The 24,158-nt window shown below is 42.3% G+C and overlaps 1 protein-coding gene across 5 annotated transcripts in view; it reads left to right on the plus strand.

Moving 5' to 3' along the window:
• LOC127439957 (oxysterol-binding protein 2-like) overlaps positions 1–24,158 on the plus strand; it is a 139,633-nt gene that overhangs the window by 107,681 nt on the left and 7,794 nt on the right. For 3 of the 5 annotated variants that reach the window (XM_051696272.1, XM_051696273.1, XM_051696276.1), the window contains 7 exons: positions 3,081–3,331; positions 14,768–14,966; positions 15,154–15,277; positions 20,908–20,974; positions 21,950–21,994; positions 22,140–22,292; positions 22,674–22,919. In XM_051696272.1, the coding sequence (XP_051552232.1) occupies positions 3,081–3,331; positions 14,768–14,966; positions 15,154–15,277; positions 20,908–20,974; positions 21,950–21,994; positions 22,140–22,292; positions 22,674–22,919 (1,085 nt within the window). The remainder of the gene's footprint in view (positions 1–3,080; positions 3,332–14,767; positions 14,967–15,153; positions 15,278–20,907; positions 20,975–21,949; positions 21,995–22,139; positions 22,293–22,673; positions 22,920–24,158) is intronic. The other 2 variants (XM_051696274.1, XM_051696275.1) reach the window with 1 other exon arrangement.

The following is a 24,158-nucleotide window of genomic DNA, read 5'->3' on the forward strand; positions in this document are numbered from 1 at the left end:
TTGGTGTCTGTTCAAACCTCACTTTTCCTCACTTATTCATCTACCTAAACAATACTTGTGGATGCAGCATCATGTTGTAATGATCCAGAAGACCAGAGCAGATCAGGCTGATGGCCAAGAGATTCAGAAGACCAGAGCAGATTAGGCAGATGACCAGGAGATCCAGAAGACCAGAGCAGATCAGGCAGACGACCAGGAGATTCAGAAGACCAGAGCAGATCAGGCGGACGGCCAGGAGACCAGGGATACTAGAGCAGGTCAGGTGGATGGCCAAGAGTCCCAGGAGACCAGAACAGATCAGGCAGATGGCCAGGAGACCCAGAGGACCAGAGCAGATCAGGTGGATGACCAGGAGACCCAGAAGACCAGAGCAGATCAGGCGGACGGCCATGAGACCAAGGGGACTGGAGCAGATCAGGCAGACGGCCAAGAGATCTAGAAAACAAGAGCAGTGGTAGGCAGATCTGTAGGAGGCTCGAGGGGCGAAGCCATGGAAAGCTGAGCCATGGAAGGCGGAGCCGTAGGAGGCTCGAGGGGCAAAGTTGTACAAGGCGGAGCCGTGGCAGGCTCGAAAGGTGAAGCCGTGGAAGGCAGAGCCGTGGGAGGCTCGAGGAGCGGAGCCGTGGAAGGCGGAGCCATGGCAGGCTCGGGGCGAAGCTGGAGAAGGCAGAGCCATGGCAGGCTTGAGGGGCGAAGCCGTAGAAGGCGGAGCCTTGGCAGGCTCGAAACTAAGAGTCCAGGATGACTGGGAAATGACTTCAGTGGTCGCGAACATGAGCAGAGTCTCGGGAATGACCTCTGTGGTCGTGAACATGGGCTGAGACTTGGAAATGACCTCTGTGGTCGTAAACATAGGCTGAGACTCAGTGATGACCTCTGTGGTCATGAACATGGGCAGAGACTTGGAAATGGAAGCCTTCCTCCTCCTCCTCTGGGAGGCTGAAGTTGGCGGTGCAGGCTCTGGGATGGACGAGGCTGGCAATGCAGGTCTGGGACGGACGAGGCTGGCAACGCTGGCTCTGGGACGGACGAAGCTTCCAGCTCGTTGGTCGTGGCAGGGGTGGGCATGGAGCAGGCTGAGGCGTGGCTGTGACATGGCATGGAGCAGGCTCAGGCTTGGCTGTGACATGGCGTGGAGCATTACCTTGATGAAGAGAAAGCAGTTGATATCCGGTGTCTTTGCCTCCTACTGGATGTTCAAACGCAGCACGAAATCATTGGAGGAAGTAACTGAACGAAGGGAATGTTGTTCTGTCGCCATTCCATACCGCTGTAATCCAGTCTAACGCCTTACCGGTAAGCAGCGAACAAAGAAAGAAAATGTGGCTCTCATCAGTGGGGTATAGTGTGGGTTTTTGATTAACAAACCGAGAACATTGGAGCAGAAATCCCTTACATTTAGCTGGTGACCCATTGAATTTCTCAGGAAAGGCAATGCGTGGGTTAGTGGTGAATGTGCTTGGTGAGGCCGGGTAAACCGCTGGATTAGATGAAGGGGCTGAAGGGTTTGGTGTTGGTAAACAGAGGCTTTGCAAAGTCTTAACAAGCTCCTATGTTAACGATGTCAGCTGTTCAAGCTGTTGGTGGTGTACGGTCAATACATCCCCTTGTGCTGAGACCTCGGTGGTGAGTTGCAGAAAAGCCGCTGGATTGGTTTGTGGCGAAGTCTTCTGTAATGATGAGTCAACGGAGTTGAGATCCATGTGCAGCTTTAATAATAATAAACGTAGTAATACAGACAGGCATGGGTTCAATCACCAGAAACAGTAATATCCAAGGTCATCCAGAGAGGTGGTCAATAAACAGGCAAGAGGTCAGGGCAGGCGGCAGACAATCACAGGTTATATCGAGGAAATCAAGGCAGTAATAGTAGGCAGGCAGCAACGGGTCAAAACAGGGTAAACAGTTCAGGATCAAACACAGGAAATGCAATAAACTCAGGGAACACTCAGAAATATCAGCCAGGGCAAAACAAGACTTTGCAATGAGAGAGAGTGAGAGTGAGTTTTAAATAGCTGAATTAATGAGAAACAGGTGAGCAGGTAATCAGTGCCAGGTACGGGGATTATGGGAAATGGAGTCCAGAGAGTTCAAGTCAGTACCTGGGTGATGGAACCCTCTGGTGGTGAACGGTAGGAACTACAGAGGCTTGATTCGTAACACATGTAATGGCATTTTTTTTTTTTTTTTGCCATTTTAGAAATACAGTATTCACAGACATATTTGTCAATTGTCACCAATGATTTATCTATTCTGCATGTCTAAGTGTCTGTTAATAGGAAGTTACCTAAAGTGAGTAATATTTGGGTAGTTATGTGGGCTCATCATGTCAGCCATTATAAGGGGGGGGTCCACCCTTATGTAGAATAAAATACCTTTTTCCACTGAAATGACTGCAATATTCATCTCATGTGAGTGTACATAATTTTCACCTTTAAATCATAGTTATGTGTTCGTTCTTCTACAGTCTTAACCTTACATGAAGTTTTATCAAACTGACTCTTATCAGATGAGTCTTCTTAGGTTTCTTCTTAACAGACAATTTATGTTTGTATACATCTCCCACAGCTGTCCACCATTAAGTGTGTATGTTGGCATAAGATGTTGCCGGTTTATTTGTGCATAAGTGACTATACCGACTGGGCGACTGCCTTAGGGGCCTCAGCCACCTGTAAAATCAGCATTAATTAATGAGAGGAATTTAAGGCGCTGCAGTGTTCGACTCATTAAATTGAACAGCTGGAAAACGGATTATGGGAAGATAGTGCTCTGGGGATTTTTCTGTTTTTAAGTTTTGAGTCTGTTTTTATTTATTCATTTTTTGACTAAATGCAGTCATAAATATTTGAACGTTAGGCACATATGCATTTTACATCCACTACAGTTTTCTTTGGGCAGAAAATTATCTTTTTCTTAAAGGTGAATTGTGTCATTTCTGTTCCATGAGTGACACCAAATGGAATTCCAAAAGCAATGATTGTTTCCTAAACACTCTCCAAGTCTGCCATTTTTAGTTAGTAAAATGGGTGGTGTGCAGTCCAAGTTCCTCATTCTGACTTTCTCTCTCTTTCTCTGTGTAGATGACTCGGCGGATGAGGAGCCGACCTCTCAGTCCGACCACAGTGAGATCCAGGGTACTCTGAAGACACTGGCCAGTAAGTTGGATGACCTTAGCACATGTAATGACCTAATAGCCAAGCACGGAGCGGCGTTGCAGCGGTCTCTGAGTGAGCTTGAGGTCTTACGCGTCCCTCTGGAGGGAGGAGAGAAGATCAAGGCAGTGAATGAGAGAGCCACCCTCTTCCGCATCACATCCAATGCTATGATCAATGTAAGTACACACATCTAATGCTCTTTTGCCCCATACTGTACATGTACAGTATATACATGTTGAGATGGGACAGTTTCAATTAGAGCCCGACCGATATGGGATTTTTGAGACCGATACCGATTTTAGAGAGGGAAAATTCACAGATTTTACCGATATGGTGACCGATATAGCTAATTTTTGAGCTGGATGAAAACAGACCTTTTCTATGTGGATTGTGCACCGATTTTGCACCGATATGACTATACAAAGGTACTCAGAAGGCTGCTTTCTTAAACAAATATTTTTATCAAAGAATATTTGACATTATTATTATACATTGTCAACAAATTCTAGAAATGAACATTGAGAAAATAAAGAATAAATAAAAATACAATAAATAGCTTAATAAACATCAGTACTGTTAGTATAAGTCAATTGCTGACCATTTAAATAAAGAATAAATAAAATAAAATAAAAATCAGTACTGTATGTTTAGTATCATTCAATTGCTGACCATTTAAATAAAGAATAAATAAAAATACAATAAATAGCTAAATATAAATCAGTACTGTATGTTTAGTATCAGTCAAATGCTGACCATTAAAATAAAGAATACATTCAAATAAAATAAATAGCTAAATAAACATCAGTACTGTTTAGTATCAGTCAAATGCTGACCATTAAAATAAAGAATAAATTCAAATAAAATAAATAGCTAAATAAACATCAGTATTACTGTTTAGTATCAGTTAAATGCTGACCATTAAAATAATGAATAAATAAAAATAAAATAAATAGCTAAATAAACATCAGGGGCCTGTTGCACCAGCTATACGTACGTTACAACTTAGCCTAGTTGTGGCATAAATGGGCACTAAGTCACAATTTACGCTCTACTAAATATTTGAGTGTTGCACCATTAAATTTATGTAGGACGTAACCCTATGTATAAACTAAATATATATGGCAGCCTCCGACCAGGAGTAACTGATGGAATAAAAAAGCAGACTCATTTAATGACATCAATGAGCTCATGTTTTGCATGACAGGCTTCAATCCTGTCAACATATATGATGTTGGCATTTACACTCATTGACATTTACGAGAGAGAGAGAAAAAAAACATACTTTTAAGCGGCTCTTCAGCATGAAACCGTTCTAACGGTGCAGTTTTTAGGGTGCGTCGCCCTGTGTCAAGTTTCAACACATTCAAAATATATATATAGGATATTAAAATGAATAAATGTCTATTTTTCCAGTCTATTGTATTAGTATGAATCACTCCTCATTTATTTTAGATACAGTTCCTATATATTATTATTTACACAGGGCAAATATACTATTTATTAAATCTACTTTTATTACATATCCTATTTTAATGTCTGGAAAACCAGACTTCTAAATATTACATTTTGTAAATGCAACGACTGGAATTGTTCGGTTGAAGGGGGTACGAGAGCCTCTGATGTATGCGGCCGACAAATGCGACCTCCGGAGGACGCATCCTTCCAAACGAGACACAGCCAATGACAGTAGCTACGTGATTAGCTAGTTAGCTATAAGCTCGTTGTCACGGAGAGTATAAGACGGACTTTATTTACTTTCCAGCATTGTGTCTCACCAACTAGGCAACAGCGAAGCATGAAATCAGCACTCACCACACACAATCCACCACTGCACCATTGTCTGTTGAGCTGCAAAAAGATGCTCTGATGTTTACCTTTCAATCTGCTACATTACTGACTGCACTGACAAACTATAGCTGGCTAACAGCAAACAGATGTGATAAACATGAGAGACATGGTTTTCAGGGACAGGGTTAACGTTAATTTAGTTATATAAAATGATGGGGTAATTTTTTATTAACTTTCCAGTATGTATTTCACAAACTAGTTAGCAATTTAACGAGAAGAGATCTCCTCAAATCCACACCGCTTAACTCCGCGCTGTCTACAGAGCCACCGTCAGCTCATAGTCAGCTCTGTAAACAATAGAGTCGGAGCGCGCTCTGCTGGACAAACTACGCTATGACACCAATTCTAAAGCATTGTTTTCTGTATTATATGTTCTGAAAAAAAGTTTTCATATTGGCGCATATAGGTAAAATATACGCCGATTCCGATATATCGGTGAAAGGCTAATTTCGGCCGATAATATCGGCCGACTGATATATCTAGTTTCAATTACTATGGAATAGCTATTTTGTTTGCTTTGGTTAGGTGATAAATACGGTATGTTACTGTAAATTGAGAGTACAACAACTGGTATTATATGGATATTTAGATATGAATATGTATTTATTTTCTTGGAGCTGGTGAAATTTTGGTGAAGCATATTTAATGTCTTGTGTGCGTGTCTATGTACATCTTGATATCAAAACTGGAGAAAAACCTGACAATTTCAAAATAACACATTTTTGTTGCATTGAGTTTTAATGATGAGCTGACTTTTTTGGAAGTTAACAATTTTTTGTTGTATATGTAAATGCAACAGCCTAACAGCCTAAGCCTGAAATTCAATATTTGGAAGAAAGTTTGTCTTGTGTGTTCCCATTTTGACTTTGGTGGTAGACTATACTCATCAATCTTTTTTGAGCTCAGGTGAAATCTAACAGTGTCATGCTATTTATTTAGATTTTGTTGGATTTGCAAAAGGCTATTAATCGCTTGTTAATGTGCTTGCAAACATTGTTGAACTTGAACAAGTCCAAGTCCACTCTAATATCAAATTTTTTTGTCTCAAACTTTTGTCTGTTAGCATAAAGTCTGGTCCATATTGTAACTTATACAACAGTTAGTTCCAGTCCTTGAATCTGATTGGACAAGGGACATTCCAAGGGTACTGAAGACTCAGAGCAGCAGCACTTGGACGCTTTACTGTTTGCATTACTCCGCTTGTGTCCTTGGCATTCAAAACTAAAGTGTAAGAGCAGTGCAGATGTGTAAAAAGTGTCTATTTTCATTTATCCCTGTGACATTAAAGATTTTAGCCAGCAGGTGGTGACTAAAGACCATTTTTTGTGTTATGAGCCAGTTCAGTTGACTTTCATTTGAGTGAGCACTGCCAGTCAGTGAGCAGTTTCTTTGAAGTCATCTGCATTGTCTCTCATTCCATGATCGCTCAGATTACTACTACAGTACAGCTGGGAAATACAGTTAAACTAACAGCTTCAGCATTAAGGCTTATTACAGCTGAGAGACGCAACAGATGAAGTAACACACTCAAGGTGCTTACCTACTGGAGTTTTCGTGTTTAGAAGAGATGTAAACATTCAACATGGCAGAGGAGAGTGTGGTTTCTCTAGTGAATGACTCTTGCGAACCTTGGATGGACAGCTTAGAAGGCTATTTTTACACAGAGAAAATAGGATGTGTTTGACCAAAATTCCATTATCTTCAGCAAGCTGACTAACACTACACTACAGCTGAGGAATGGATTTAAACATCTATAGCTTTAATGTTTATCTCTGCTTGGGAGTCGCGACAGACACAGGTAACCGCACACGTTCAATCGCTCTCTCTGTCAAACACACACACATATTTTTGTTTCTCCAATAACTTGTTAGAAACAGCCTAAGCTGAAGTAACTAGTTCTAAAGTGACATTTTTGAATTAGTAATGGGGCATAGGTGCATCTTTTGAACTAGCAACGGCAAGTTTCAAGCACAAGTTTTTTGTGACAGTCCTAGTTTTTCCTCTTTTTTTTTTTTTTTTTTTTTTTTTTACTTGTTCATTCAACTGTTTTATAAAAATAATATAATAATCATAGTCGTGCTGGAGTACCTGCGGCCGAATCATAGTCGTGTTGACATAGGGCCATACAGCACTCTTGCTCGTGTGATATTGCTTTCAGTCAAAGAAATTAAAAGAACCAAATTTTTTTTAAAACATGTTGTTTAAGGGTAGGTACTGTAAATCCAAAATTGGACATACTCTGAGATCAAAGCATAATATACAGAAATATTTAATTTACTTAATTTTAAAAAAATTATAGTTTTTTATCCCCTTTTTCTTCCAATTTGGAATGCCCAGTTCCCACTACTTAGTTGGTCCTCACGGTGGCGCGGTTACTCACCTCAATCCGGGTAGTTGAGGTCAAGTCTCAGTTGCCTCCGCTTCTGAGACCGTCAATCCGTGCTTCTTATCACGTGGCTCGTTGTGCATGACACTGCGGAGACTCCGCATGTAGAGGCTCCTGCTACTCTCCGCAATCCACGTACAACTTACCACACGCCCCATTTAGAGCGAGAACCACTAATTGTGACCACAAGGAGGTTACCCCATGTGACTCTACCCTCCCTAGCAACCGGGCCAATTTGGTTGCTTAGGAGACCTGGCTGGAGTCACTCAGCACACCCTGGATTCGAACTCGCGACTCCAGGGGTGGTAGTCAGTTTCAATACTCGCTGAGCTACCTAGGCCCCCTGTAATGTGTTATTGGTTAATTCCCTTTGCGTCCATATGAAATAATTCGGATCTTCATGAGATTAGCATAAGCCATCAGCCCTGCAGACAGCAGTCATTAATTTAAGTGTATGAGTGATCTACGTCTCAACCAGATTTGCCTGCTATAACACAAATTCATTAGTGAGATCTCTGTTCGGACAGCTGTGTGAACTCTTCTTTTGTTCATCTCTGAAATGATTAATAGCCAGCTGAATAGAAATACACACATATAATGAAAAGTTCTAAATAGCACTGTTGGGCCTAACTCATTAAAACACTATTACACTTGGACAGACTAAGCCACAGCTCTAATGAGGGATAAGAGGAATATTTTAAGACGTTCGGTCTTATTTATTTAATATATTTATTGTACATCTGTATTTGGAAAGGAGGGAAAGGGGTGATGAAAATGTTTTTTTTTTTACACTCTAATGCACAGAATGATGTCATGTGATGTCATAATTATGGTGTGATATCATATGTCAGGACTCACGAGTGTGTAATTAAAGGCCAGCCATTCGATTCATAGATAAAATAAAGACTTTTTTATTCTAACAGTGCAAACTATTTTCTTTAGGGTGTAGGGTTAAGGTGTGTCTGAAGAATAGTGTATAGGATTTATAATTAGCTTTAAATGAAAATAATTGAATTTGAATTGAATTTTTTTTTCAAAACCGAGTTATAACTAGGACTGTCAAACGATTAAAAATTTTAATTGCATGAATTACATGGCATGCCGATTAATCAAATTAATTGCAATTAATCGCATACAATCATTATTTGCTTAGAAAATCCCCCCAAAAAAGAAAATGTATATAAATAATGCATAATAATTCAAATATTTATCAATGTAATATGTAGGACCTTTAATAAATATATAATACTGATAGAAATTCAGTTGAAATAAATTGCATTATTGTGGCAGATGAATAAAGCATTGATTAGACAATACAAAAAGTGATGTAAGAACTCAATATATTGTTTGTTTTATTCTCATATCATTGAACAAGCCTACAGTTGACTGCTGTTTTGCATTGAGTGCTGCCACCTATTGATGCGGCTCGTAAAAACAGATGTACTTCAAGCTTGAATTGCTCTTATAGTAGGAAAATCCATAAATATGTAAATAATATGTAAATAATTTAGCAAGTAATACAATACAACATAAAAATTGATTATTAGTGAGAACCCATCTAGATTATCGATGCATTTAAAAAACTCATTGGAAATCTTACTTGGCATTTTGTTACAACTGTAAATTGAATCACGTGCCATCTGTAGCTATCAAATGCAGCAATCTGCTTTACGTATGGAATCGCATGGCTCTTGCTGCCTCCTGACTATTTTAAAGGGCATTTCTCAGACATGATGATGTACATCCTCTAAACTGTCACGAGCAGTCTGGGGCCCGGGGCCTCGCTCAGCAAAAAAATAGTGGAAGTGTTGCTTATGCTAAAGGTAAGTAGCTGTAGTTTCATGAATGTGTGAGGAAGCCACAGTCACATGCTGGGTGTATCAGGGTCGGATCCTCTCTTATAGCGGAGCTCTAGACTGTCAGTGCTGAGGGGAGTGCAGGTGAGTGGGGAATTATTTACTGTCTGGGGTTTGATGCTTTATTTGTGTACATTAAAGAAGAGATCAATCAATATTGTTTTTATTTCCAGTACCAATACGGATTATTTTTACTTTTAAGTGTATGATAACCTATATGCAGAACTGTTTTTGAATTATTGAGTAATAATGAATTGTGTTGTAATACAACAATAAAAGCATGTGTAAAGCATATGCTTTACAGGCACAGAATCTGTGGAAACAGTATGCCAAGATTTGGAGAGACATGTACTATTCCCTTGAACTATTTCTTTAGTTCTTGCCTATTTAGTCTTAAACTTTGTCTGTTTTAGTCCAGTTTGTCTGTGTGTGTTCTGTCCTGAACACACACAAATCCTGCAGACAGGGGTCAGTGAGATTACTCATGCCTTCGTGTCTCAAGAGATGAGGAGATGAATAAAGAAACAATGATGAAGGGAGATATGAAGGAATAGAGGGATGGAGAGACAGAAAGAGAGTACAGTCGAGAGATTTCTCTGACACCCCAAGGCAGTGGCACTGTAAAAGACGTGATTGGTTTTGACTCAGAGATGCCTTAATGATTTTGTGGCTGTACTTAAGTCTCAGTCATTAGCATGACTGACATGCTCTGATGAGAGAGATGCTCTCACAGATACAGAATTACATTAAAATGGTGAAATGTATGTGTGGCGCTGGTTATTCTGTATAATAATGAGCCAGAAACAAACTATTTGTTATATGTTGCACAGTATGAGGAGAAAAAGTTCTAGGTTTTCGGGTTACAACAGGAGCCAAAGGAAAGAAACCTCAAAATCTCTTTAATATCTCAGTTATTTCTCCCAGACAGCATTAAGATTAAATGGAGAACAAATGGAAATGAAGAGCTTCTCAGATTTATATCCTAAAAAAAGACCTTATTAAGCTCTCTTGTCTCCAGAAGATATCTGAACTGTCTCAAACTGTGCTCAGATACCAAATATATGAATATTTTAAAGTCTTCAAACCAAAACTCTTTTCTCATTAAATTCTTCTAAGGCCAAATGATCTGACCTCTGTTGTCCACACTAATGTTATAGCTCTGTACTCTTACTTTGTCATCAATCATCTCATTTGACTCAATGGAATTTAAGGAGAAACATCAGAGATCATGTTGGTACTTGCATTAAACATAACTGAAAAACCTTATCAAATGCCATAAACAATGAAAGAGCAACCTCTGAACAATTGCAATTTTCTCTGGGTACAATCATATGATTATTTTGCATGTGTGTTATTTAGTGTTGGGTTCGAGTCCACCTTAGTCGAGTCCGAGTCGAGTCTGAGTCCAAAAGGGGCCGAGTCAGACTCAAGACCGAGTCCATAACAGGCCGAATTAATCTATTTATGAATCTGAATTCAAATTGTAACCGTAAACTCAACATCAATATTTTATGCTTATTTTAACCTTCACAACTAAGAAAAACAGTTTGTCAATATAAATGCAAAAAACAAATGATTTGTATCTACTGAACAAACTTCAAAGTAGTTTCAGAATGAAAGCATATGCTTTAGGTGTATGAAGAAAAAACTATCCTTCAACACACTACTTATTGCATTCTGTTGACATTTCAGTTATTTGTTGATTTTTCCCCTCCACTCAAACATAGACTAAAGAAAGTGAAAGCTGCGTTAGTCATTAAAATCATGGTTATTATCGTTTTGAATTTTAATTTAGTTTTTACTTCTACATCATTTTCAATTTCTCCATTCAATTTAGTTTAGTTTTATCTAAAATTATGGGTGAAATACATTTAATGTAATTAATTAAATACATTTAATGTGTTTTATACATTAATAAATGGTAATATTAAAACATTTAATAATGCCCATAAAATTAAATACAACAACATAAAATAAAAACAGAAAAGATCAGATACCATTAAAAAAAATATTCATATACTACTGTACTACACACTTTTCAGTCCTCCTGCTGTGTCCAGATGTAGCCTACTTCTCTAAAGTCAAGATCAAACTCACCTTGGGCTGACATTTCGTTCCACATTATATTTAGTATGGATAATAGGTGAAAAGAGACTTCTCCCCTCACTTTTTTGCCATTGAAACGCAAGTGCCAGCTCTACAGGTAACACACAGAAGTTGCTCTACAAATATGTGAGGGACTGAGTTGTACAATTTCCATCATGGTCTGTTTCATTCGTCATATTAATTTAAATGTCCCTGATATGTAGTAAATTTGATTTTGTCTCGATATAGTCAACATTTTCAGTTAGAAATGACTTTGCGTATAAGCATGAGTCTGATAAAAACGTGTTCTATTTAATAATTTGTAGAGTTGGGGAACGTACTTTTTAAAGTGTATTACATTATTGATATTTCTGGATTAGAGCGGCAGAGCACGTGTGGCGATCTCTTTCCCGCACACATACAGCACGGGCACGTGGGCGAAAGAGTTAAAGTACTTTGAAAGAGTGCACGCAGCTGCTCTCAGCCAGAATAATCACATGTAAGGACATATACGTGTGAAAACTGATTCGCAGTATATCAAATACACAAAGTATGATAGTACTAACTGTAGAGAGCACATTAATATGAAGACAAAGCCAAATCCCGGACATTTAGAGGCAATTTTGAAATCCCGACCGGACGCTATTTTCAGGTCTGAAAAAGAGGACATGTCTGGGGAAAAGAGGACATATGGTCACCCTATGTTTCGTTATTTTCTTGTTTGTTTGTTTGTTTGTTTGGACAAATGCCATGGTCTCGGCCGGACTCTGAAAAAAAATCCCAAGTCCCAAAGTCTCGAGTCCGAGCCAAGTCCGAGTAAAAATGCATCTGAGTTTGTGACAAGTCCAAGTCCATTAAAATTGGACTCGTGACTCGAACTAGAGTACCCCAACTCGTGTTATTGACCAAGAGTAACCTCTCTTACACATCTGTATTGCTTAATCCTGAAAACAGACTACAAACCAAAAGACTCAGCCCATAGACAGGCTGCAAGCTCATACATCTACTGTTTGTTGTTTGTTTGGTGTTACTGAGCATGCACAAGTCATCGGGTTAACTCTTTCACTTCTGCTTTTACTTTGACAACTAGAGCTTCTACATTTGATCAGTTTCATAAAATCAGAGGCCATTTCCATTAAAGACATCCATTTACACTTAGGCTATGCATTTGGCAGCCACTTATATTACAATGACTTAATGTTAATTCCCCTGGTGTTTAGTGGTGCCATGCTCTACCAGTTAAGCTGCAGGAGACTCAATCCAATATACAATTTTTAATGAACAAGAAAAAAATGTAGGGAGAAAAATATAAGAAAGAAGGAGAGAGAATGGAATAGGAAGGAGGACAGAGAGAGGAAGGCATTTCATTGGCCTTTTCCTGTGGGGACTATTTATATGAGAGAGACCAGAACTGTAATGAGGAAACATTGAATTCTTGTGTGGCGCCTGTGGCAGGAGGACAGATAAGATCCCTAGAGAATTGGTAAACCAGGATTATCGTGATGGAGGAGATATTGAGGAAAAGCAGAAGTGAAGGATAAGGAAGTTGAGGCAGCATAGGCTCTGCACCTTTAGAGTTGAGGAGTTTTATAAAATATTGCTTATGATAATATATTTGATCATTTTGGAAATGTAGGATGTAAACTTATAATCTTAGGATGGGTTACATATTATAAGTTACGGTTTTAAAGGTGTTGTATCCTATTTCTTTCCCAAAGTCCACTTATAATGTTTGTGAAGTCGCGCTTTTCACAATACACATCGTTTCAAAGCAGCTTTACGGAAAATTATGCTGTAATGTCTGTAATGACTTAAAGTCCTCAATGAGCTGTTTAATTGAAAATCCCATTGAAAAATCATGCCTTAAAAAATATTTCTCTTAGGCTCCCAGAGAGCAAGCCAAAGGCGAGAAACCTAAAACTCCCTAAGATGTTAGTTAATAGAGAGAGAGAGAAGGATAAACTTGGGAGAAACGATGCTCAGCTGGGGGAGCCAGTTCCCCTCTGGCTAAACAGCATGAATATAATGCCAATATCAGTTAGCTATGTGTAGTTCAAGTCATGTATTAATTGAGGAAACTGAGTAGATTTTTGTTGAGCAATTTTTAAATCTAAAGGCTATTGATCGAACTGTAAGATTTATTATTTAGTGTATTAGATATGTTGTATGATTTGTTATTTGGCTGTTAAAGGCTCAAGTTGCTAATTTATTGTCTATGTATTACATTATAAGAGAAGTGATTTTGCAGTGATCAAAGAAGTGATACTTGCTGTTCGATTGGATTGCGGTTGATAGCAGTTTATTCGCTGTGTAGTTCATTCTAAGCTTACGGTATTTAAAATCATTCTATTTGAAATCCTATTCAAATCACATATGTAGTAGTAGTAGTAGTTGTCTTTATTTATCTCCATAGGGAAATTTTGTTTCAGTAAATTTCTAAAACATAGGCATTCTTGACAGTAAACAAGTAACTGGACAACTTAGAAACACATCTGACATCTAAAACATGCATAAAAATTATCTACACATTGCACTAGATCCCGTTACACTCAGTAACCCCCATTAATAAATTAATAAATAAATACAAATCTATTCAATAGCTTAATCACCTGCGGCAAGAAAGATTGTTTTGCCCTGTTTTTGTAAAATGCTGGCATCCTAAATCTACGACCCAAGGGTAATAACTCAAACTCTTGAAAAAGTGGGTGCCTATGGTCTAAGATAATTTTCTCAGCTTTGTTTAGCATTTCTGGAAATCCGTTTCAGTCTGGCTGCTCAGATCAGATCTCAAGTGGATTTTTGCCGTATGTCACTTTTTCAGATATGCCAGAAAAAATTAAGATAACCACTGGACACACAAACCGGATCTGATCAGTTCCGATACACAATGCGGAAAGTCTATCATGAAGATTGGATTCCGATCAGATACACAAAAAATCGGATTTTAACTGACAGTCTGAACATAGCTAAAAACAGTCGTAATTTAGTTTTTCATGGCCATTTTCCACTTCTCTATTTGAATTAAAAAGGCTGTTTTTGCTGTACCTTTACAAGTATGACTGCATCTGCAAACTTATGTGAATGACCTTTGTTGTTATTGGCTAACCTCTGTGTACCAGCATAGTTAACACTGTCGTTCAGGGGTGTGACATCATTACCATTTCTGAATGACTTGTTTTTGTAGCTTCTTTCCCATATAAGGTCTGTATGAACTAGGCAGGGAGCTTTGCTTTGTGAACGTTAGAGAGTCATCAAACTTTTATTACAAAATAGTAAGGAAAACCCTGTGCCTTCTTTAAAATATAATATTTTTAATAATGTTTTAATTTAATCTATAACATGTCAATTTAATGAGTTGAGTGTCCTGAAACATGAGGCACTTTGCTCATCTCTGTTTGTGTTGTTGTTTTCCCCTTGTCTCGTCTCTCCCCGTGCAGGCGTGCCGAGATTTCCTCAACCTGGCAGAGATCCACAGCCGCAGATGGCAGCGAGTACTTCAGCATGAGCGAGAGCAGCGCACCCACCTGGAGGAGACCATCGAGCAGCTAGCCAAGCAGCACAACAGCCTGGAACGAGCCTGGAGAGAGGCCCCCACACACGCCGTCAACACGCCCGATATACCCACCACCGACACAGGTGAGATGCTGGTGCTGGGCCAACCATAGGACAACTACTGTACAGACCTTAATGAGCTCAGTTATGAGGCATCTTGTGTGGATAGCATGATGGTATAGCACTACTACCTTGACCGGTGTTTCGGTACTAGAGCTGTGTTGTGCTTGTTCTTGATTTGTTGTTGTTGTTTGTGTCTGTGTGTGTACAGGAGTGAGTGAAAGGCCCCGTAAAGAGGAAGCAAGTGACGAAGATGAGGATACTGAGTATTTTGATGCCATGGAGGACTCACCTGCCTTTATAACAGTGACTGCCACAGACCACTCTCATCACAGGTCAGCCTCATAAGAGTGTCAGAAATGAATTTTGACACAAAAGGGCAATGTTTGCCCCTGGGTTTGATTTTCTTGGTCATTTTTAACTTTTATGAGGACATATTTTTTCATCAATACAAATTCACAAGACTGAGATTTTATTACCTCATAACCTAAGAATTAAATCAACATCAACTCATATTTTATGCCATAATATGCACAACTAAGACTATAATAGAATATCAAGAACTGAAGCATGTTACAAATAAAAAAACAGAAGTATTCATTATAAGGGCATTTTTTCCCCAACATTTTGACTTTCAGGGGCATTTTTGGTGGCATTTTTACCTCAAGACCCCCTTAATTTCTGACCCTGCCTCATACTCATATTTACTGACAGTTTATTCTTTAAACCTGCTCTTTTAGGGCTTTTGTTTATCCTCCAAGTTGTTTTAAACATGTGATTATAACAGTTCTCCAGTGTTGTAAAGAATAGCAATTTGTGTTGGATGCCAGTCTATCAGCTAGACCATCATTTTTAGGAGGGCTGCACTGCTATTCACTAAATGTTCATAGCCACTATGAAGCAAATTACTTTTTACCTGAATTGTGAGTTTGCAGTCTGAATTTAATCCAAATTAAATTAGTCACAAAATAATCCAAAGACAATAAATAGACTAGCGCAAACACAAACATAAAGTATGACCAGTTACGATTCATAAACAAATGATTCTTATGACCTGGACCAATAAATTGGTCAAAAAGACTCTCAAGCTCAAAGGTTGTCCATTTGGGGAAAAAAAAAAAATTATTATTGTTTTGTTTAGTGTGCGGTTAGGACCAATTAACGTCATGGTTACTTGTGTAACCTCCGTTCCCTGATGGAGGGAACGAGACGTTGTGTCGATGTAGTGACACTAGGGGTCACTCTTGGGAGCCCGAGACACCTCTGGTCTTTGATAAAAGGCCAATGTATTTGCATGCCACTCCCACGGACATACGGGAATAAAAGGAGCTGGTATGCAACCACTCATTCAGGTTTTATGCTGAGGAGCCGATATAAGGTCCGGCCATTTCAGCGGGTAGTTCAGCGTTGTGGCAGGAGTGACACAACGTCTCGTTCCCTCCATCAGGGAATGGAGGTTACACAAGTAACCATGATGTTCCCTATCTGTCACTCACTCGACGTTGTGTCGATGTAGTGACACTAGGGGTCCCTATACGAAATGCCACAATTGGCTGGACTGTGTTACGTGAACTGGCGGTGTGTGGTGGGCAGACTACTGTGTGCCTCATAGCCAGCACACCAGGTCGACACGTAACCTCCCCCGACATAGTCATGAGTGTCGAACGGCCCTTTAGGGACAAGTCGACTACCCAAAAGATAGAGACAGGCTTAACCCAGTCGTGGCCTCTTTTCCCCTTCTCTTTTTCCACTCCCTAAAAAAGAAGGGGGATTATCCGACTGGGCCGCCAGGTCTAGTCGGGGGGTGTCCCTCCCAAGAGGAAGACGCCACGGAGACCACACCTCGCCTAAAGAAAGGGGGGGATATTTAAGTGGAATAATACGTCACATGGTCTTTCCGACCATGTGGAGAGTCTTCAAGGTAGATCCTACCCAACGGGGGAGGAGTTAAGACAAACATGGAGACTGGGGCAGAGGGGCTCTGCCCTAGGAAGACGCAGTTTGCCAACAGGGAAACGAACTACCAGAAGATATATATCGCATGGGATTAGCCTTACAGGGAACCACCACATGCGGAGCACCTACCCCAGAACAGGACTCTTAGCACGTGTACTGGGCCGGCAGCGAGTCTCTCCGAAAACTCGACTGCCACAGGGCTCGGAGGAAGTCAACCAGGGAACAAAGTTTGTGAACACTACTGGGAATTAATGGCGCACGTCTTCAGCTCCAAGGGAGGTGGAAGGCGCTATGTGCAAGCGATACACCCGGCCAGCTATCCCGGGCTTATCCGCTTGTGTTGCGTGCCACTACCTGGGATGAAACCGGTTCCACCCGGAGGTTGTAGAACCTTGCAAAGGTGTTGGGTGTTGCCCAGCCCGCTGCTCTGCAAATGTCTGTTAGAGAGGCACCCTGGCCAGGGCCCAGGAAGCCGTTACACCTCTGGTAGAATGGGATTGTAGCCCTTCCGGGGGCGGCATGTCCTGGGCGAGATATGCCATAGTTATGGCGTCAACGAACCAGTGGGCGATCCTCTGCTTGGAGACAGCGCTTCCTTTCCGCTGTGCACCAAAGCAGACAAAGAGCTGCTCAGAGATCCTAAAGCTTTACGTGCGATCCAAATAGATGCATAAAGCACGCACCGGACACAGCAACAACAGGGCTGGGTCTGCCTCCTCCTGGGGCAGTGCTTGCAAGTTCACCACCTGGTCCCTAAAAGGGGTGGTGGGAACCTTGAGCACATAGCCTGGTCGGGGTCTCAGGATCACGTGAGAGTATCCCGGACCGAACTCCAGGCACGTTTCGCTGACAGAGAACGCTTGCAGGTCACCTACCTTCTTGATGGAAGTGAGCGCAGTCAGGAGTGCAGTCTTCAAGGAGAGTGCCTTAAGCTCGGCTGACTGCAAAGGCTCAAAGGGGGCTCTCTGTAGACCCTGAAGAACTACAGAAAGGTCCCATGAGGGAACGAGGCGCGGTCTGGAGGGATTCAGCCTCCTGGCGCCTCTTAGGAACCTGATGATCAGGTCGTGCTTCCCTAAGGACTTACCGTCGACTGCGTCGTGGTGTGCTGCTATGGCGGCAACGTACACCTTCAAGGTGGAAGGGGACAGCCTCCCCTCCAGCCTCTCCTGCAGGAAGGAAAGCACTGATCCAACTGCGCATCTCTAGGGGTCTTCGCGTCAGGAAGAACACCACTTAGCGAACAGACACCACTTAAAGGCATACAGGCGCCTCATAGAGGGGGCCCTAGCCTGAGTGATCATGTCCACCACCACGGGTGGTAGACTGCTTAGGTCTTCTGCGTCCCATCCAGGGGCCAGACATGGAGATTCCAGAGGTCTGGGTGCGGGTGCCAGAGGGTGCCCCGTCCCTGAGAGAGAAGGTCCTTCCTCAGGGGAATTCGCCAGGGGGGAGCTGTCGCGAGGAGCGTGAGGTCCGAGAACCACGTTTGGGTGGGCCAGTAGGGTGCTACCAGGATGACCTGCTCCTCATCCTCCCTGACCTTGCACAGGGTCTGTGCAAGCAGGCTCACTGGGGGAAACGCATATTTGCGTAGGCCAGGGGGCCAGCTGTGTGCCAGCACGTCTATGCCGAGGGGAGCCTCGGTGAGAGCGTACCAGAGCGGGCAATGGGAGGATTCTTGGGAGGCGAACAGGTCCACCTGTGCCCATCCGAATCAACTCCAAATCAGCTGGACCACCTGAGGGTGGAGTCTCCACTCTCCCGAGGGTAACCTGGCGTGACAGCGCGTCCGCTGTAGTGTTGAGGTTGCCTGGGATGTGAGTGGCTCGCAGTGACTTGAAGTGCTGCTGACTCCAGAGGAGGAGACGGCGGGCGCGTCGTGACATACAACGAGAGCACAGACCGCCTTGGCAGTTGACATATGCTACCGTTGCCATGCTGTCTGTCTGAACTAACATGTGCTTGCCCTGGATCAACGGCCGGAACCTCCGCAGGGCAAGCAGAATTGTCAACAACTCGAGGCAGTTGATGTGCCAATGCAGTTGTGGGCCCGTCCACAGGCCGGCGGCCGCGTGCCCATTGCAAACAGCACCCCAGCCCATTTTGGAGGCATCTGTCATGACCACGACACGCCTGGAGACCAGTTCTAAAGGAACACCTGCTCGTAGAAACGAGAGGTCAGTCCAAGGGCTGAAAAGATGGTGACAGACCGGCGTGATGGCCACGCGATGTGTCTCGTGGCGCCATGCCCATCTCGGGACTCGAGTCTGGAGCCAGTGCTGAAGCGGCCTCATATGCATCAACCCGAGTGGGGTGGCCACCGCCGAGGACGCCATATGCCCCAGGAGCCTCTGAAAAAGTTTCAGTGGAACCGCTGTTTTCTGTTGAATGCCTTCAAACAGGCCAGCACTGACTGGGCGTGCTCGTTCGTAAGGTGTGCCGTCAAGGAGACTGAGTCCAACTCCAATCCAAGAAAAGAGATGCTCTGAACCGGGAGGAGCTTGCTCTTTTCCCAGTTGACCCGAAGCCCTAGTCGGCTGAGGTGTGAGAGCACCAGGTCCCTGTGTGCGCACAACATGTCTCGAGAGTGAGCTAGGATTAGCCAGTCGTCGAGATAGTTGAGAATGCGAATGCCCATCTCCCTAAACAGGGCAAGGGCAGCCTACGCGAGGAGACAGGGACAGGCCGAAAGGGAGGACTTTGTACTGATACTCCTGACCCTCGAACACGAACCGCAGGAAGGGTCTGTGTCGAGGAAGGATCGAGACATGGAAGTACGCATCCTTCAGGTCTACCGCCGCAAACCAGTCTTGATGCCGGACGCTCGCCAGAATGCGTTTTTGCGTCAGCATCTTGAACGGGAGTCTGTGTAAAGCCCGGTTCAGTACTCACAGGTCCAAGATTGGCCACAACCCACCGCCTTTTTTCGGTAAGATGAAGTAGGGGCTGTAAAACTCTTTCTTCATCTCGGCTGGAGGGACAGGTTCTATCACGTCCTTCCGTAGGAGGGTAGCGATCTCCGCGTGCAGGGTGGCAGCGTTTTCACCCTTGACCAAGGTGAAGTGAATACCGCTGAACCTGGGCGGGCACCTGGCGAACTGAATCGCGTAGCCGAGTCGGACGGTCCAGATCAGCCATCGCGATGGATTGGAAAGCGCCTGCCACGCGTCCAAGTTCCGCATGAGAGGGACCAAGGGGACAAAGTGGGGTGGAGCGGCGGGGCGGAGCGCAAGGTGCCACACCACGTCATGGAGACTGCCACATTGGGGCCGGCTGTGTGCCACAACTGGGCGCTCAGGGGCAGAAAGGCCACCGCTGGAGCGCCACTCCTGCAAGAAAAAGCCTGTGGACGGTAGTCGTGGTGATGACCGTACACACCGGGTATATGACCCAGGGAGGAAGGAAGCCGCTCTTTTGCTGAACTGTTGGGTACCGCAGCCACTTGGGCATGCGGCGAAATCAAACAAAAAGGCAACAAAAGATTTTCCACCCTGCCCTCCACCAAGGGATGGAGTGGACTTCTTACCAGCTCCACGTGAGTGGGTTCCCTCGTCCCTGGATCATCCATCTCAGGGGCGCTTTGAGGACCTCCTTGGGTTCTTCGGCACCAGCTGTGAGACGGGTGGCGTCGGCTTCCTGCGGTGGGCTCCATGCCGGGGCCGGGCCGGAGGGGAACTCAAAAACAGAGTTCTGTAGGAAACACTGCAGTGTTCAATATTAGTTCTACCTTAATATATATTATGTCCTCTTGGCTGTGCTGTGATTTAAGGTGCATTAAGACAGAGATTTTGTAGTTTTACACTTTGCACACACCTGTGGTTTGTTTATCTGTGGTGATGTGTGTTCCTGTCATCACAGACTGTTTTTAGTAAAAGACTCTTGTTTACTTCATTAGCAGCTCCAGATATCTCCATTCCCTTGATCAAGCACAACTTCACACCTCTGTTCTGCTTATTTGCCTACACCACACTTCATGCATCTCTCTCTCTTTTTCTTGTCTGTGCAGGCATTCTCAGAGTAACCTCTGCGGTGCTAGCGGAGGACACCCCAACGACTGGAACCAGGAGGACAATGTGAGTTATCTCAGGCCCAGTTTATGCCTGGTATTAACTTACATTTCAAGTGATCCAATCACAAGTGTCAAAACATTTTGAGATCTGATCACTCCAACAACATTTGGAGAGAGTCAAAAGCAAAATTTGTTCTAAAATGATTTTTTAACTTTGCCTGTTATATGCGGCTTTATAAGAAAATAACCATCAGAAACAAATACATGCAATTCACAGAATATTATGATGAAGTTCCAAACATAATTTTGGGAGGAGCGTGTTGATCAAGGCTTGCCAATCGTATCCCAAGGATATATTATCGGCTGCTTTCCTCGATTCTTCCGGCATCCCTCCATCTCCCCATTTATTTTATATTACGCTTATCCCAGTTATTTCAAATTTGTCTTTCTATTTCTTGCTTTAATCAGAAAGTTGAGAGGGGGGATCTCAGAGCTCAAGCCCAGTTCTGTGCTCGAGCCCCTACATTATGAACAGCACCCCAAATACATTTACCTTAATGTGCTCCAGGACTATATGAACCAGTGAAATAAAGAATAATTCATGACTAAAATAACTGATCTTGTTTGTGCTTAGATTAAAATTGAATTATATTGGAAACTTGATAAATTCACTTTGATAAGTGAAGTATTTGGTCACAAAATCAGAGACCCTCCCTTTGAAATCTGATCACAAGTTGTTGCAGGAGAAACATGAGACTTGTTACTACCAGGTGTAAACACTGGTTTGACTCAGCTGACCACTTGTGATCAGATCACCCAAAACAGATGTTAATACCAGGTGCAAACGGGATCTTACACATTAAACCAGAGCCCAAAACAAGGGCCACATATTTAATGTGGAGTAGAGAGACAGAAGACTCAGCGTGACTTTGACTGTTTCCTTAGGCTGTCTGTGTTCTTCGTGGGCTTTCACAGCTGTTGTGTTCGTCTCAATTAACTGGCTCTTAATTAACCGATATCTGCTCCTTTCTCTCTCCAGTTCTTGGTGACTCACTCTTTGAGACAGACGGAGCCTCAGTCAGCTGTCAGTGTTTATATTATGCTCCTCAAGGGCATTTGGGCCCATTCACACGTCATCTCTCAGCACAAACACTTTACAAAATGCATATTTCTTTTTAAATAGAAACACTCATGTCTCTCCCTCTTTCTCTTTGTCTCTCTCTTTTTAGTGTTCATTAAGCAGTAATGATTTTTCAGGGAAGGAGCTGCAGCCTCACAGGAGGAGGCGGACACACATCCCTGAGAAACCCAACTATTCGCTCAATCTGTGGAGCATAATGAAGAATTGCATTGGCAAAGAGCTTTCTAAGATCCCAATGCCTGTGAGTCACACACACACACACACACCCCTCTTATTCATGGTTGTTATCCTATGTGTATTCATCTCATAAGCATTTATTTTATGCATCATCAGTGACATCACATGTTGAGAAAATTATTCTATGTAGTAATGTGATATAAGAATGTGCAATAAGTGCAAACCTAAAAATGTATAAAGAATTAGATATGAAATTTAACATAATGCTAACACTATCATGCAAACTTAAACAGTATAAGGGGTCTGTGGTATAAAGACATACATTTTTGACATATTTTCCTATACTGACTGTAGTCACCAGTGACTACATGCTTTCAGTGTGTGGTAGAAGTATGTGAATTGGGATGCAACCATGGTAACTTTTTCTCCTTCTTTTTGTCTTTAGGTGAACTTTAATGAACCCCTGTCCATGCTGCAGCGCTTGACGGAGGATTTGGAGTACCATGAGTTGCTGGATAAGGCAGCGTGCTGTGAGAACTCTCTGGAGCAGATGTGTCTGGTTGCAGCCTTCTCTGTATCGTCCTATTCCACCACAGTGCACCGGACGGCCAAGCCCTTCAACCCTCTCCTGGGAGAGACATACGAACTGGACCGCCTAGAAGAATTTGGCTACCGTTCCCTCTGTGAACAGGTCAGAGCCCCACCAGTGCAAAAATTGTCATAATGTTTTAAACATATAAAACTACTGTAAATGTGATGAGTGGATTTTTTTTAGAGAAATGTTATTGTATTTGTTGTAACTTGCAGTTATTTGTCATATAGTGATTATTCAGAGCTCATCTTATACTTGATATGTTGTTTTTGGTTGTGATTTGTATGAGTTGATGCGTACATACGGATATGCGCTCCGATGTGTAAGTGATTTCAAAATAAAAGCCAGCCATTTCATTATTTCAAAATAAAAGCCATTGTATTGGCTTGTCTTGCAGAGTTTATTACATTTTTGCTTTGTTATGAGGTCCGCGTGGGCATGTTGGAGCCCAGGGCGGCTGCCTATATCGCCTGTAAGACGAGCCGATACTTGCTCAGCAGCGGGCCGGCCCAAATTACCCAGCGGCCCACAGGGAATATACCTGCTGCTCCCTATGGCCAGTCCGCCGCTGCTGAAGAGAGTGTAATTTCTGCACCACTAGCATTAAAAAAATAGAATTGCATTGTTTTCAAAGCTTTTTTAAAATACTCCCCACATCTGCTGTTGATCAAACAAACAGATAGCCCTGCCCCAAACTCAGGCCATAAGTTGAGCCATTGTTGTTGTGTTGGGCTGGAAGGGCTGCTCAAAACAAACAGAGCAATTTTGTAGTGCCAGTGTTGACATTTTTTGTGGAAATCAACTTACGATTGGCTTTCTTATAGTTGTCTCTGCATAATAAGCTGGGATAAGAAAAAGTATTTTAACATTGAAAATGTTACACACTTTAGCTTTAAAAAATGAGACAAGCCCTTCAATATGTCTCATCCAAACTTCATATTTCAATAGCGAATACGTCAACACAGAAAATAAATCTGCATTTGTCAAGCAATTTCGTGGGGTCTTTTTTGACAGCTTTTTTGTTTTACAACATTTTCGAAGTGATCCTTCTATCACTGACAGCGCTTTAAAAAAAAGAAAAACTTTAATTATACCAGGTCAGTCCCTTGAGAATAAAATCTCTTTTTTGAGTGAAACCTGAATCTAGACCTTATAAACGACAAAAAATGCAAACAATTTAACATAAAGGAGCCAACAATTTTAGCAGTGCTGCAGTACTGAATTTCAGTCACCTTCAACCATTATTGGTGGTGCTTCTCATGCAGAGTACAGGGTTTGTTGTTTAGAGGGAAATGATGGTTGAAGGTGATTGTGAGAATTCTAGAATCAGAACTAGAA

This window comes from Myxocyprinus asiaticus, chromosome 4, assembly GCF_019703515.2.
Source record: "Myxocyprinus asiaticus isolate MX2 ecotype Aquarium Trade chromosome 4, UBuf_Myxa_2, whole genome shotgun sequence".
In the NCBI taxonomy this organism is placed as follows: domain Eukaryota; kingdom Metazoa; phylum Chordata; class Actinopteri; order Cypriniformes; family Catostomidae; genus Myxocyprinus; species Myxocyprinus asiaticus.